The sequence below is a fragment of the Muscardinus avellanarius genome, assembly GCF_963383645.1.
Source record: "Muscardinus avellanarius genome assembly, chromosome: 13".
Classification (NCBI taxonomy): Eukaryota; Metazoa; Chordata; class Mammalia; order Rodentia; family Gliridae; genus Muscardinus; species Muscardinus avellanarius.
The window spans coordinates 80604529-80620880 of record NC_137799.1 but is presented as its reverse complement, the minus strand read 5'-3'; the positions used below and the strand labels follow the sequence as shown (position 1 = coordinate 80620880).

The window sequence follows — 16352 nt, the reverse complement described above, 5'->3', positions numbered from 1 at the left end:
GGCCATCACCACTAGCCTTCTGAACTCCTGACCAGCAGAACCCATAAGATAATAGTTGTTTTAAAAAACTAAGCTCTAGAATATTTGGTTATGTGGCCATAGAGAATTCATCATTGGAGCTAGATATCCTTATGTTATCGTTGAGGAGACATTAGCTCTCTTACTAATAGATGTACCAAGTGAAGCAAGAGAGATTTGAATCCAGGTTTGCAGATTTAGGAGTCCCGGCTCTTGTTCTGTCAGAATACTCCTGATGACTAAATGCAAGGTCTGGACTCTATTTCCCAGCCCTTTTTGTTAAAGGAAAAATCATCATGTAATGGACATCTTTGAAGTGAGTTGGTTTGTCCCCAAGGTACTGTGTCCATCTCACATGGTACCCACCATTCTGACTTGTGTTTTCACCATTTCTCTGTGGAAAGATTAGAAGTTTCCAAAGGAAAAGACTAGTGTCTTCCTCACAGTGCTAACAAATAATAGAAAGGTAGAGACAAGATGTCATCTCGCCCAGAGAATTCTGGAGTCAATTCGCCTATTCTGGCTTCTGCGCTCTACCTCTTCTCATCTGGATGACACGAGGCAAGTTTCCTCAACCTCACAAACCTCAAATCCCTCTCTTACAATGGGGCCATTATTAACACACGCGCACACACACACACACACATTTGCTTGCACTGAATTACAAAACTACTTGTGTGCTTAGTACATTACCCAGAACATAAAAAGTGTTCAAAAAATGCTATTTGTATTATTATTATCATCGTTTCTGTGCTGAAAAAAAAAATCCACCATTTTGAATGACTTCACTAAAGCTCTTCTCTCCATCATTCTTCATATCAGAAAGAGATATTCCAGTGAAATAACAGTGGTTCCTTTAGAGGTGGGCACTGAATCTCCAGTTGCCAGGCTAGCTGAGGTGCTAAGGTGCTCTTCCTGGAGTCCAGCTGCCCTGCTAAGAGGATGAACCAATCCGAGAAAGCTGCCATGCATTTGCACAGTCCAGGAGGGTATATGCAGGCAGAAACTTGGGTCTTTCCTGCAAGGAGAAATGTAAGCAAGGAAGGTCTCCCTCATCCTGGTTGTATAAACAGTGGTGTAGAAGCACTTATTTGCTTCCACCTTATTTCCTAATCCTACTGCATTCTTAACACTTTCTCTTTGGTGCAGACAGAGCTTTATAGCTCCGGCCACCACTTACTCCAGTGCCTTCCCTTATGGTTCACTCCCTCTTGGTCGTAAAGCTAATAAGCTGGCATATGCCTTATTGTTCCCTTGGGTGATTCCTACCCTAATGATGTCTCAATTCCTACCTCCCCTGGCACTTAGCTTTATGACTCCCATTTTTTTCCCCCTTAAACATGACAGACCTTTCTCTGTAAAATTCTGTTTGGAGTCTTAAGTATTTCCAAAACTTTCTACTTCTAGGTTGAGACCAGGAAAAGGGGATTTGGGAGAAATACCAGCCATGATCCCTCACCTCCAAATAAGCACAAATTCCCAGCATGGCCAAGATCTAGGTTAAGTTCTTGGGGAAATATAAAGAAGAACCAAGCTGCCCTCAAGTGACTCTCCCAACCTAGCAGAAGAGCTAGAAAAACAATGAGAATATGAAGTGCCAAGTGATAGGTTCCATGAGCGGCAGGCACAAAGGGCTCAGGACACCAGGGGAGGGAAAGCAATGCCAGGCGGGGACACAGGGAAGACTGCTGGGGCAGGTGGTCTTGGGCATGATCTCTGAAGGCCTGGAGGGCACTGCTCCAAGGAGGCGGGGAAGGCAGAGAGAGCACCCGGGGCGGAAGGGATGCAAGGGAAGGACACAGGAAAGCAGGACACAGGTGCATGGAAATGCAATGGACTTTGGGCTTTCATCAGTCTGGAGACATTTTGTAAAGAATCAGCATCAGGCTTATAAAAAATAAAGTAAAATAATGAAAAATACTCTAGCAATAAGAGTTTTCAACATAGAGGAAAACAAAGAGCTTTTAACAGATTATAGAGCAAATCCTTTCCATCTGAATTCCATGATTTATTTTTATTTATTTATTACTGGTACTGAGGAACCCAGAAGCATTCTATCGCCGAGCTACACTCCCAGCTGGATTTTATTTGTAATTTTGAAATGGGGTCTCACTAGGTTGCTGAGAACCTTGTTAAGTTGCTGACTTTGAACCTGTGATCCTCCTGTCTCAGCCTCCCAAGTACTGAGATCACAAGTGTCTACCACCACGCCCGGCAAATTTCACGATTTACAATTAATCATGAAGCTAAAAACCCCTAAGACTAGAGAAGTATATTTTTAAAGCAGACACTGTCAAGTAAACTGATAGACCACTCTTTCTAATATGTTCAGCAAGTTTCCCTCACTGAAAAATATCTCTCACTTGAACCACCAAATTAATTATAGGTCAAATTCTTTCTGTCTTTTTTCCAGATCTAGTTTTAAAAACGAGTATCTATAGTGAGTAGGCATGCATTATATGCTGTTAAGTCGGGATACTGAACAGTGGAGTCTTTCTGATGATTTCCAAGCACCAGTACCCATCAACCAAGTTGAAGCAAATGTGTATGGGAAGTAAACACAACTCTTGATAGGTGGCTTCTTGAGCGGGCTTACCATATACCACATGCTAGGCCACTTGGGATCATTGAAGTAGGTCGACTGGGCGCGACCGAGGTCATAATCCCTCTTTGTCCGTTTTTTCACCACTTGCTGTTGGATCCACTCCACCTGCCAAGGAGAAGGACATGTGGTGAGTGTGCAGGTTCCATCAGCACACCATGGACGACATCACGCACGATGGCCTAGGGCATCGCCAAGTCCCCGACCTCACTGTGGAAACTAAAGTCTCCAAGTTCAAGAGCTTGGCAGTTCCCTACAAACTCAGTTCTTTTTAATTTTTAATGCAAGTGGGCACTTTAGTCTTATATAGACAGATCATTCATGTACTTCAACAACAAGCTCGACTTTTAGCTTTTTCAGAAAGCACGCGTTATTCACGATGCATCACAAAGTGACAGTGTTAACTTTTTAAAGGCATTTGTCCACTCTCACTGTATAAGTTGGCAAACTTTTGTTGTACAGGTTCAAATACTAAATATTTTAGGCTTTGCAGGTACTATGGTCTCCAATGCAATTGCTCTTTCTGTCATTGCGGTGCTAGAGAGACAGTAAACAAATAAATTAGTATGCCTGTGTTCCAGCAACACTTTATGATAAAAACAGGTAGAATTTGGCCCACATGTCCCTGACCTATACTTGAATCAAATTTTTAAATGTTCTGAACTCATATATGAAATTTATAAAACATCCTAGGGCTAAATACCCCAGGATCACACATTTTTTTAAAACTAGTTTTCTATAACAGTGTGGAAGGAAAGCACTAGCTGGGGAGTCGGAAAACCAAAACCCTGGTCTTACCCCGAGTACACAAGTGGAGATTTCCTGAGCCATAGGTTCCTTGTCAGCCCTAAAAATTCAACCTGCTACATTTGAGAAAAGTCTTAGTATTTAGCTATAACTCTTGCTTAACCAAATTAACTAAGATCCATGTGTTGAATCTGAGAGATGTAATCTAGTGGCAGGGAGCATATTTGTGGGGATAGATGTAAAAAACAGGTCATAATTATGGCAATGTAAAAATAATGTTCCAGTTTCAATGGCACATCTCAATGCAGTACCAGCCCCAGTAGAATTCTTTAATTGTTCTAAATGTTCATTTATTTTATTTTCTAGTGGTGGCTAACTTAGTCACAATGCTCTGAAACGCTCTATTAAATCACTTATTACTACTTTTCACAAAGGAATTAAAAATTAAGGTAGGTTGACTGTAATTTCACAGCCACCCAATCAGTAAAGATTTAAAAACCCCTCCTGCCTATGGGTTGAAAGACTACTGGTAGAGAAGGCAACTTGAATACCCCTCTCCACGGCCAAGAGGCGCAGCAGGTACGGCTTGTGTGTACATTATCTGTTTCCAAGAAATGTTTTAACCTCTTCATGTCAAACATGTTTTTCTACAGAGTGCATTTCATTTGATAAGCATTATGTGCCAGGCATCATGCTGAGAAGATAAAAGTGATCAAGGTTGCCATTTCTTTTGAAGGACTTCCATTTTATCAAGGAAATCTAGCAAGTATTTCACCATTTTCCATTTCGTAAAAATATAATTACCTCCATAAATAGCACCTGACATAGGCCCTATCGCTGTTTTATTTAAATTATTTATGACAAGTTCACCCTTGCAACTTATATTTGCAATCTTTAACTTTCATTACTGTCTCTAAGCCTCAACCAATTAATGTTAAATCAATTTATATTTGCATGCTTGGTAAGAGAAAAAAATACTATACATCTGTTTAGGAAAAAAACTATTTTCAAACCTAATGTTATATCAGCAATGATCTTTTCCAACAGAGCCTTTATAAATTTCAAACTGCCAACCTGTACGTGCACACAGATTAGAACTGCTGCCCAGTTTGGACTCAATAAAGAAACTCCTAGAGATCAGGACAGTCTACACTGGGATAGGAGTGGATAATTGATATGAGAGAAAAGTGACAGCCATTTTTCTAGACAAATGATGGGTACTAAAATAGAACAAAATATCTTACCAAACAGCATCTCTTCTATAATTTTACCACACAAGAAGACTTAGTTACAGGGCTTGCTGGCTAGAAGGTGGCATAAAAGTTGGCATCTGGATTTGACTACAGTGACTGTCTGATCACAGGGTTTCAGTACTCTAGAAAAGGCCAGTGTGTGTGTGTGTGTGTGTGTGTGTGTGTGTGTGTGTGTGTGTAATGCAGTGTATTTTGCTTTGGTGCTTTATGGGTGTGAGTCTATAGCCCTGTATTTTTTGGACACTGAGAAAAGCACCTCTTGGATCAGAAGGTTTCTATGACTGGAAAGACCACATTTCTATTTTTAAACTGTTATCCATATGCCTATCCTTAAGCTCTTTAAGGAAAACTCAGAGGTAATGCATTATACAGACTTCATTTCTTGCCCACTGCAAGGACACAACACTTTAAAAAAGTTCCTTTTCATACAACTGCAGTCGGCTCAGAAGAAGAACATAATTGTATGTTTCCCCTCACTAGTTTAATTTCCAACATTTCATTTCCTACATATCACAGAACTACAGTGAACCTCTGGCTGGAAAAACCACAGAATTTTTGGAGATGTATCTATCTTCCATTAGTTTCAACATGCATGTGCTACAAGGTCTTAGGATACTCCTCCTGACCAAGTGAACACTGCTTTTGCTCCTTAGGAACCTTTGTCTAAGAATGTCCTTGTCCATCAGATCTCACTTTCCAAGCAAAATCCATTAACTGCTAATTATGGGAAGCCAACCCCCACAATCTCAGCTCATTATTTTAGAATTTACCAACTCTGTGATAGTTATTATACATGGGCTTGCGATTTACCAGAAACAGGAGGGGGGTAAAGAAGTTAATATGAGTGTGTAAGTTTCTGCATAAATATAGATGGGAACAAATTATGATGTCACTATAAATCTACCCTATACTGGGGAAGAAATCAGTTCTTTACATATTAAATATATATTGAAATTAATGATTAAAACATATACTTATAGCAAATGTCTACAGATGTGTATGTATGTGTGTATGTACACATATATCAATGAAATTAAATAGAAGGTAGAAAAATTGACCCAAAACATACACGGAGGTAGTATATCATACTGATGCTATCCTAAATCGGTGATGAAAAACAAATTACTAAATAAATTGTAGTGCTGGAACAACCACCAATAGCAAAAAAAAGTTCAAGCCATTTTTACATCTTGGATCAGGATCCATTGTAAATGAATCAAAGACTTAAATGTAAAACATAAATAAGACCATAAAAACTCCACAGGAAATATGGTAGATTTAAACTTCCAATCTTACAGTGGAAAATATCTATATTTCATATAAAATTCATTTAGAGAAATTAATAAATTTAACTATATGAACAATAAGGTAAATTTAGCAGGGCAAAAGAAAAAGCAAAAGGAAGTAAAATAAAAATTTATAATTCCTACCAGAAACTAAAGGCCCCCTACCTCCCTAACACATAGTTTTTATAACCAGTAAGAGAACACTTCCATAGGAAAATGGGGAAAGTATGAAATTTGTGAAGTATGAAAATCTCTAAAAAGATAAATCAAGCTTCTTAAACATATAAAAAGGTGCCTAGCACCATGCACATTTCTATGATCTGTGTCTCTCCTCCAAGGCTCGTGTGATTAAAGTGTGGTCTGCAAGGCGGCGTCTTCAGAGGCCATTGAACCTTGAGGGCTGGAGCCTAGTGTGGAGTCCTTAGGGACAGGACTTGTGTCCCTGAAAGGGCTGTGAGACTCTGGTCTTCCTCTTTGCTCCTTGTTTGAGACGTGACCATTTGCCTCTACCGGCCTCCACCCTGATATGCAGCCATCTGCTACTCTCACCAGAGGCCGGACTAATAATGTTGAAAGATCTCAGACTTTGAACCTCCAACACTGTATGCTGTGTAAATCTCAGTTTTTATAAGTAGCCTGTGTCAGAAATCTGTTACAGTGACAAAAAGCTAACTAGAAGACAAGAGCAAATTTAAACTGCGACACCACTTTTTACCTCTCAGATATAAACAATCTAAAGGATGATAACATACTTTTAATGATAGCATTAGAAAACAGTCATGCTGCCGGGCGTGGTGGCGCACGCTTGTAATCCCTGCACCTGGGAGGCAGAGACAGGAGGATCGGGCAGGTTCGAAGCCAGCCTCAGCTGGCTTAGGAGACCCTGTTTCCAAATAAAAATATAAAATAGGTCTGGGAGTGTAGCCCAGAGGTAGAAGGGCTTCCAGGAACCCCAGTGCCACCAAAAAAAAAAAAAAAAAAAAAAAAGAAAGCAGTCATGCTCACATAAGGATGAGGGGAATGTAAATCTGTCCAACTTTGTAGAGGATACTGAACAATACCTACAAAATCCACAAAAGAGGCATTTCTACTTTTAGTTATTTGTCCCACATATTTAATTACATGTAAATATGCAAGGTTATATACTGAAGCACTGCTACTTAGTAACTGTAAACCATAAATGAATATAGATAGATAGATAGGGATTAATTGGAGAAAAGAATAGAAATATTTCCTCTTTTTGTTTCCTTTATTTCCAGATAGAGTTGTCTTGATTAAAAATTTAAAAACATATGTGTTAAGTACATGATGAAAATACTATTTTTTTGCTATGGAAAATAAAAATGGATGAAGACATCCTACTATTGAGATGCCCTAAAATAAAAAATTAACAGAGTACAGAAAATTTCTCAATCTCTAGCCAAGAAATAAGAAATTATTGGGTAGGAAAAATATCTAGTAAAAGTATGTGTTTAGACAAAGGTAATTCTATTCTTTAAATATTGCTCCACCTAAAAATGTATAACCAATGGGTTATTAAACACTGGTATTAGGTTAATTTTTTAAAGAAAAAAACATAATTGTTTGAATTCTACTGTGTGTGTGTGTGTGTGTGTGTGTGTGTGTGTGTGTGTGTGTGTGTATTACTGGTGGTTGAACCCAGGGGCACTCTACCTCCAAGCTACACTCCCATTTCTTTCTCTTTTTTTTTTTCCATTTCTTTTTTTGTTTTTTGTTTTGAAACAGGGCTCCACTAAGTTGCTGGCCTTGAATCTGTGATCCTCCTTTCTCAGCCTAAATTACTGGAATTACAGGCATGTGTACCATACCCAGCTTTGAATTCTCCTATTTTAGATAGCAACTTGTGAATAAATTTAAACTGTGTTTTATGTGATGGAAGATTTTTTTACTTGATTTACTTGGAATGGGCATTTTAAGCCTATTTATGACTACAAAAATCAAAGGCTTACAATAAAATATTTATCTGGCAGGAATACAGGGAAAGGTAATTTTTGAAAGGTCATTGAGAATGAAGTTGTGAAATAAATACTACATGTACATTTGGAACACTCTCACAAAGACAATACAAACCAAACTGAAAATTTTGACTCTACCGCAAAATTTTATATTTAGTTGGACTTCCCTGAGCACCAAAGTCTTAGAATCTTGTGTTATCAATTTAGTCTTGCTGTATTTTGCTTAATGGAAAAACTCATAGCCTTATTGTTCTTACCACATTACTCACTTTCAGAGAATTAACATCATACGTCTTTTAAATATTCCTCTATTATTTATACTCTTCTAAAATTTACTTTTTAACTGTTACTTATTGTTTTCTTCCACTGCTGGTATGATGTATGAAGGGGAAAATAAGTAATTACATTCAATTAAAGCAATAAAATTTATTCCCAGTCCTCAAGGTCCTTTTGTTTAATATTGCTCACAATAATATACATGAAGTGGCTACTACCCAGCAGGTATTGTCCTGGATGCTAGAGAATGTCAGAGAACAAAACAAGTAATTGCCTGCCCTCAGGCAGTTTCCTTTCTAGGGAGACTCAGATAGTTAACATGTAAACAAATTAAAGATCAGCTTCAACGTGTTAAATAGTGCAAAGAGTAGATCATGTGAGGCACTGGACAGTGATATGAAGGAGGAAACCTTTAAGTAAAGCAGTCCAGCAAGGCCTATTTGAAAGATGGGATACTTTAATAGACTCTAACCAAAAGAAATTGGCAGCATAGAGACCTCAAAGAAAGTATCATAGACAATGTGACTACTTAATGCAAAAAGCGTAAAATGATTATCTGTGTACTTTTGTCTACACCTCATCCATGGGCCACAGATGCCTATAGCAATCTTTCAAGCCTATTGGCATTGTATTTTGCCCTCTAGTGGATAAAAAAAGGAAGAAGCCCAGGAAGAGAGCTTGGAAGTTGATTCCCAGCTATCTGGTCAACCAATTCTGGATTCCTGAGTACCAGGAATCTAATCTGGAAGGCAGCCTGTGTGTGCATGTCCCCACAATTTCAGTAATTCCTGAAATGAGAGGACACACTCGGGTGAAAGAAGGACAAAGCAATACCCTCTAAAACATGAGGCCTTCAGCAAGGGACCCTTTGGTTCAGATCTAGGGGCAGTGGTTCCCTTGCGACTTTAGTTCCTGTAAATTGGTTCAGTGAGGGGGCTTTGATGCACACTCCATCCTCTCAGTTATGCACTAAAAATGATCAGAGCAATGTCAAATAGAAGAAGAGAAATTATAAAATAATCCCTAGGATAGGAATGGTCCCAAGTATAAAACATTTCAACATAAGGTATAAAATGCAATTTCCTGTAGCAGCAGGTGTAGCTGCCTGTACTAGGTGTCCAAAGACAGTTCCTGAATCCTTTGATCTTGAACATTACCACCCCCGCAAATCTATGAAAAAAGAAAATAATACCCACTGTTGGATTATAGAACTACAAACTTTAAGTTAGGTTGTAAATCCATCATAGGACAAATCTTACAAGATAATAACCATCGTTAGGTTTTTAAAAGCAAAGTAGTTATTTTTGGAGCTATATCTAAAAACATCCAGTGTATGTCCTTTACATATGCCAGAACAGTATGACATCCTCTGTGTCCGGAGGGATATAGAATCAGCAGTGCGGAACAAAGGTGGAAAAATACACTACCCAAGTTCTTAGAAAAGTCTCCCCGACCACTAGGTTGGTCCCAATCTTGGTATTCTGTATCTGCATTTGTAAAATAGCGTTATTGTTAAGAGGGTCGTTATTGTAAACGGGCTGCACAAATGCTGGCTCTCACAGTCCTCAGTACTTTGTATTTTAATTGCTTCCTAGGTTTTAGTATCCATAGAACTGAAGGCAATAGTTAGTAATAGGTCCTCAAGAAATAGGTGTAGGTGAATGGGTGTTTTTACATTGTATTAATTCATTTTCTCGACAAGCAGGTCTAAGTGTTTAGCTATTAAAAGAAAAATAGCAGAAAATTTTAAATAGGAATGAGTGCAAAGCAGGAGCCAAAAGTCTAGTCTTCGTGCTATTAAATTATAATAGGAATATAATATAAATATTATATATACAAATATAATATAAATATTTTATATTTCGATAACAGAGATGATAGTGCAGTAATGATTATATTACTGTCTGTGCAGCATGTAAAAATATTAATGAAAAGTATGTCCTTTCCATATATAATTCTATGTTTTGAATGTGTCATTGACCCCCACTCTGTTTGACCCCTACTGATAGATTTCACTGAGAAAGAGCCATTCATTTCTTCTACCTTAGCAACCTAAGTTCCAGAAGGGAAACAATAGCTACAATTATAATGAACAAATACAGAAAAGCAAAGTAGTTGTTGACTCAAGTGAAGAACCTGGGATTTCTTGTAGCCAGGAGTGATCACGCCATAGAGCAAGAGCCGGGGTGAGTAAAGTCCATGCGTCTCATGATGTTAAGTGATGCGTCCGAACAGACCAACGCAGACACCTCTAACATTTTAATGGTCAATGACTAGTCCATAATAGAGCTCACAGCAAAAGAAATAGGAACTCAAAATCAATTACCAAAGAGGAAATATAAAGAGCAAGGAAGGGGCTGGAAACCAACTTAAAAAACTAAACGGAAAAGGGTGTCAAACTGATAAGAAAAAGATTAGGGCATACTTCATTAACATTTGAATATTAAATATTTTAAGCACTTGAATTTCAATATTCCAATATTAAATATTAATATTTAATAAAATATATTAATATTATAACAATATAAATATTTAATTATGTATTAAATATTTTAAACCGTTTAAATTTAAGACTTTGCTTATGCTAGCCACTAGCAATAATGTCCATAAGCAATGGGTTTTTCCCAACTTGCAAGGAAGGATTTTTTTACCTTTGTTTTTTTTAAGAAAGATAATGTCAAAATATTTCTGGTTAATTTTCCATGGATCTTGTGACTTCCTAAACCTCCTTAAAATCCACTGATGGACGAGATACTTATGTTTGTCTCAAGCTTATTTGCTTTTGGGGACACATTTAATTTTCATCTAGAAAAAAATAATTCCCGATTCCTAGTCAGACCAAGATGCTTTCCAGTAGGTAAAAGAAAAGAAAGAAAGGAGGAAAAAGAAGAGGACGAGGAGGAAGAAAAACAGTATGCGTTGTGTTTGTGTTTGTGTTTGTGTGCACATGCATGTGCCGACTCATGAAGAAAGACTGGGGTATTAAAAGAAAAAGCTGGTGATGTGAACTCATTAAATACTTGCTGAGTGGCAAGATTATATCCAAAGATTCTTCCAGTTTTTAACATGTATTTTAGATTTTTCCATTTTAAACTTTACAGCAATTAATTTAAGCAATAAGAGGAAATTCAAAAACAATTTTGATCACCCATGTATTAAAAGGAAATGGAGTTTTAAAGTGCCCAAAACTAATTCTGCTGTCTGAATACCACCTGGGGTTAAATTCATGGGTTTGATTAAATGCAATCTCTTAATGCAGGGACCGAATTGGAACAACACATAATTCCTTTCAGCCTTCGCCTGGGATCAAGATTATAACTACATTAAAAACATGGTGGCATAACTTCATTCTCTGTATATTTGTCTTTTGAATAATCATCCTCCAAGCAATTTGAAAGGTAAATCAATGTAACTAATAAAACCCATTCGACATTTAAAGTAAATATAAGTTACTAACATCTTCTGCCCTTAGCATGGGAGAAGTTTTAGGTAACTCCAAGAATGACAAATTTACTTTAAAACTAAGCGGTCATTTCTTAATAGATCTTGGTTCTCTTTGGCCAATCTTGCAGCTCTGTGCATAAGTCATTCGAGATATTCTCAGATCTGTATTTGTAAAAATTGGATGCCCTCAACTTGTATATCAAGTGGATACAAAGAAGAGCATTATATTGTACAGAGAGGAGAAATTGTTCAATTCAGCTGAGATTAATATAAAAAGAGGCAAATGCTGGCAAAGGAAAGAGCGGTTATTCTCATCATTTCTCCAAGCAGAGAACAGGGGTGATTTGTTAAATACCAAAAAGTATGTCAGCATTTAGCTTCTCAATGCAACATCCCACTTAATTCACGGAGCACAGTCAATGATCTTAAGAGTTATATTTATCTGGAGAGAAACACTCTTCCCTGGTGAACAATTCAAACTACATCACACACATTGTCTTATTCTCCTAGCTCTTAAAATATAAATGGCAATGGCTTTTGTTTCTAACTTCTATGGACCCTACTGCTATGATCTTGATCACAGCGAAAAACTGAGGAAGGGAGATGGCCTGAGCATGTAGCTCAGAGCTGGGCACCTTAAGTTTTCATGGTGTATACATGTTCTAGTTCTTTTAATGAGAGGCATTATAAATACCCTGCTAGTTTTAAATTCTTCTTGCATCTTTCAATCCTGTCATTATTGAGATTGAAAATCTTGAAAATCAGAGAACCAGCCATTGTTATGTTGGTGAGCTCTAGGTCTGTGAATCAAACAAAGGTGGGGAAAAACCAATTTTTCAGCAGTTGGGCATTATTTTTCCTGTTGCCATAAGATAAATAAGCAGACAACTTTTGGGGGGGGAGGTGTATAAAATTTGCACAAGGGCTCTATGTTTCCTCAGAGTTGACCTACACTTTTAACCCTTGAAATGAATTCAAGACCCATAAATAAATGAGTATTATGAAATCCCTGATCAGGAGCGAACTGGATAGAGATCTCTGGGTCCCCAATCAGCAGCAAGGAATGAGAAAGGCCACCTTTGGGGAAAGGCTCTGATGTGAGTCCCCAATGCGTTTCTCTTTGTTTCTTTTGAAGCGGATGCAGTATTGGCGATTGAGCCCAGGATACTCTACCTCCAAGGTATAGCTCAGCCCTTTTTATATTTTATTTTGAAACAGGGGCTCCCTAAATTGCTGAGTCTGGCCTCAAACCTATGATCCTCCTGTCTCAGCCTCCCAAGTACATGGATTACAGGCATGCACCATTGCACCAGGTTGCATTTTTCTTTTTCCTGAACTCTAATCTTATACTTGGCAGGGAGAGAAGTGCTGTTTTGCAACCCCAAAGACTAGGATTGCCACAGCTCTTAAAAACCATCATCACCCTGTGGAATAGTCAGCAAACAGCTCCTTTAGACAGGGTGGGGGAGAAGCATGCCTTTCAGCCTCAGAGAAAAATCCTGTCCCAAATCCCTGGGCAAACAGAAAATGGGTTGGCATTTTCTCTTCTAAATCCAGTTGCCTATGGCAAACCAAATGTTTTCTCAGTTCAAGTGCTGTTTCTTCACCTCAAAACCCACAGTCAGTCGGTCGGAGTTTCCAGCAAGGTGGGACTTGACATAACTCGCAGAGCACAGCACGAAGGCTGCGTGAGAGCCCACAGGCCAGCTTGCTGGCTGCAGCTCCGGCCTGCGATGTGCTGGCCTCCGGCTCCTGACGGTGTCTCTGTGTGGCACAGGCACCAGTGCCAAGTCCCTCCACTGGGCCTGCCTCTCCTCGAAAGTGTGATCCACGCCCACCGTGGTCAATGACAGGCGCCACGGGGCTGCAGCCCAGGCAGGAGAGAGGACACACGTTTTCATCACTCTCGCCACACCTGACACTTTTCTTGGTCTGAAGACCCAGAATCAGGCCATTTCCACCACTGGTGCCTCCCCCTCTCGTGTGTGTGTGTGTGTGTATGTGTGTGTGTGTGTGTGTGTGTGTGTGTGTGTGCACTGTACTTATACATCTTAATAGGATACAACTTCATCTGTGTTTTGGAAGGCTTCCTCTGGGGTCCACTGTTACTGTTTTCATAGAGATGCAACACATTTACTGCACCTGGGGGGTTGTCCCCATCCCCACCGCACCCACAAAGGCTTCCATCCTGGCACACAAGGGACCCCAGCCAGCCTGGACCACATTCCCAGAATCCATAGGGAGTGAGTGTAGGTGACCCAAGAAAGTGTCATCAAAATCTTTGCACCTGCCAAGGGTCCTTGGGGACTCCACCATAATATGGAGCAGCTGTGATGAGGCAGAGGCAAGCAGAGGACAGAAACCAAATGACTGGCCTGCGCGGTCTGAGCACGCTGCACAGACCCTGTGGCCATCCGGGATCAGACCCTGGGAAGCTGCATGTACCTGCCCAGAACAGGCATCAATAAGGATTAAGAGAATTAGAGACCTTACTCTTCAGTAAGACATTAATTGTTAGCTCAAGTAATTTTTCAGCCCCTAAACAGGTAAGGGAAAGTAGAAGAAACAAGTATTAGATTTCCCAGACTATGGGAAAATAAAATAAAAGCTTTCAACCTATTGTTTCCTTAGTACCATCAGGTTCTCCATGAAAGATTCATCCTTTTACCAGTGGGGAGGCTGAGGCACAGTGCAACTCAGTGGTTCGGTCAGGTCATCCAATAGGATCTGAAACAATAGCTGATGAAGGGAATCCATGCTCAGGTTTCTTTCCATCGATCACAGGGCTCCCTCGGAAACATTCTGATGAGTGGTTTGGGGCACATCTTTCCTTCTCTCGTAACGTCACTACACCTGGAGATTAGTCAAGCTGATCAAAGGCTCTACTAGAAGCTTTCCAAGTAAAAGATGATGGAAGGAAGAAGAAGAAATCAGGGTAGCCAGTAGTGCACACGAGAACTTTTACCATGCATGCTAAAAACTTTGGGGGGTCCTTAATTACTCTACTGGAAACATTGTTTTAAATGAGTTAAGGCATCTAGTCTGCAAATGACATAACTGTCTGATGAGTGGAGAATAAAATCCTAAAACAGGCAAAAGAATTCCTACTCACAGTTTTGGCAGTGACGACAGGAATCCTTTTCCCTTGAGGGTACCTTCTGACTTGTAATTTAAGAGCACATAAAGTTCAAGGTCTGAACATTTTCCAAATTAAAAAAAAAAAAAAGAAAAGAAAATCCTTGTAACAAAAACCCTTAGTTACCCAGCTGCTCTGAACTAGGTGGAATTGACAGAATGGTTACTGATTGAAGTTGGGTTCTAGAATCCAAGGGACCTGTGCTGAGAATTCTGTTCATCCAGTGTAAAGCAGTGTGACCTAGTACAAGTCACTTAACCTCTGCATGTAAAATGGCAAAGATAACCGCATCTGAAGACCCCATGAGCTGACTGACATCAATACTTAGCACCTCTTCTGGCACACCAATATCCACCATTCAGCCATGGTGATGTGTCGGAGTGCCAAGCTACACCCACAAGAGTTTCCTTCTTGTATTAGATCAAGAGCTGGAGGCTGAGTTAGACTCAGTTGACCATAGTGTGACAATGAAGGCAGAGGTTTTATAGAGAAACCAGAGTGAGCGGCAAGTGTGAAATGCCAGTTCTTGGGAGACTGAGACAGGATTGTAGAGTCTGGCCTCAGCGAGTTAGTAAGACACAGGGTGTACCTTGGAGATAAAAGCACCCTGAGTTACATCTCCAATATGAAAACAAATAAAACCTAGAAATCAGGGGATCTATACTACCCACTCCTGTTATTTATTTGATTTCAATTTTCCTAGGTAAGAGCTGAGCATGGGAAAAGGTTAGTACTTTGACCTCAAGAGGTGCTTCCATGGCCAACCAGGTAAAGTCCGGCAAGAAGGCCAATCACCTTTCTGGACCTCCTCTCCATCCTCCAGAGTAAGTCCTCTGTTGAAGGAAGTGTGCTTCAAACAAATGAAGACAACATGAAAGGATTTGGGATTCAATGTGGGTAGAAAAATTCTAAGGTTTCTCTGAAACCTTTCCACCTGCTTTTTTTGTCTAACATTAAGACAATTGCATTAACTTGGAGAACTGGCATCCAGATCATTAAAATTTTGAAATTAGAGGTATGTTAAGCCAGGCATGGTGGCGCACTCTTGTAATCCCTGCGCTTGGGAGGCTGAGACAGGAGGATCGCACAGGTTCGAAGCCAGCCTCAGCTACTTAGTGAGGCTCTCAGTAACTTAGTGAGACCCTGTTTCCAAATAAAATAGAAAATAAGTCTGGGAGTATAGCCCGGAGGTAGAAAGCCCCTGGGTTCCAACCCCTACTATCACCAAAAAAATAATTTAAAAAAGGTATGTTAACTTTTTCATTGTTTGCTTTGTGAAAACAAACTTTCCAAGTATTTTTCCCCCCTTAGGAAGAAATCGGCAATAGCTCTGGGGTGGGGACTGGAAGAAGGTAAGCTGTGGGAATGGCAGACCTCCGCGGAGGCCAGGCCATGGGCCCCTCCACCAGGAGCATTACCTGGCTTTCTGCAGAGCAAGTCCAACCAACACAAATGTCTTGGAGTTCACCAAAGTCATGTTTTAAAAAGCCAGTAGGTAGCTGGGCATGGTGGCACACACCTGTGATCCCAGTACTTGGGAGGCTAAAATAGAAGAATCATAGGTTCAAGGGCCGTTTCAGCGACATAAAACAAGATCCTGTTTAAAACAAAAAG

General features: G+C 39.6%; 1 protein-coding gene across 2 annotated transcripts in view; it reads right to left on the bottom strand.

Annotated features, from left to right (window-relative positions):
- Positions 1–16352, bottom strand: part of PCSK5 (proprotein convertase subtilisin/kexin type 5) — a gene marked incomplete at both ends in the record, with an annotated part of 434445 nt that overhangs the window by 341389 nt on the left and 76704 nt on the right. For both annotated transcript variants that reach the window (XM_080709117.1, XM_080709118.1), the window contains one exon: positions 2615–2728. In XM_080709117.1, coding sequence (XP_080565243.1) covers positions 2615–2728 — 114 coding nt within the window. The remainder of the gene's footprint in view (positions 1–2614; positions 2729–16352) is intronic.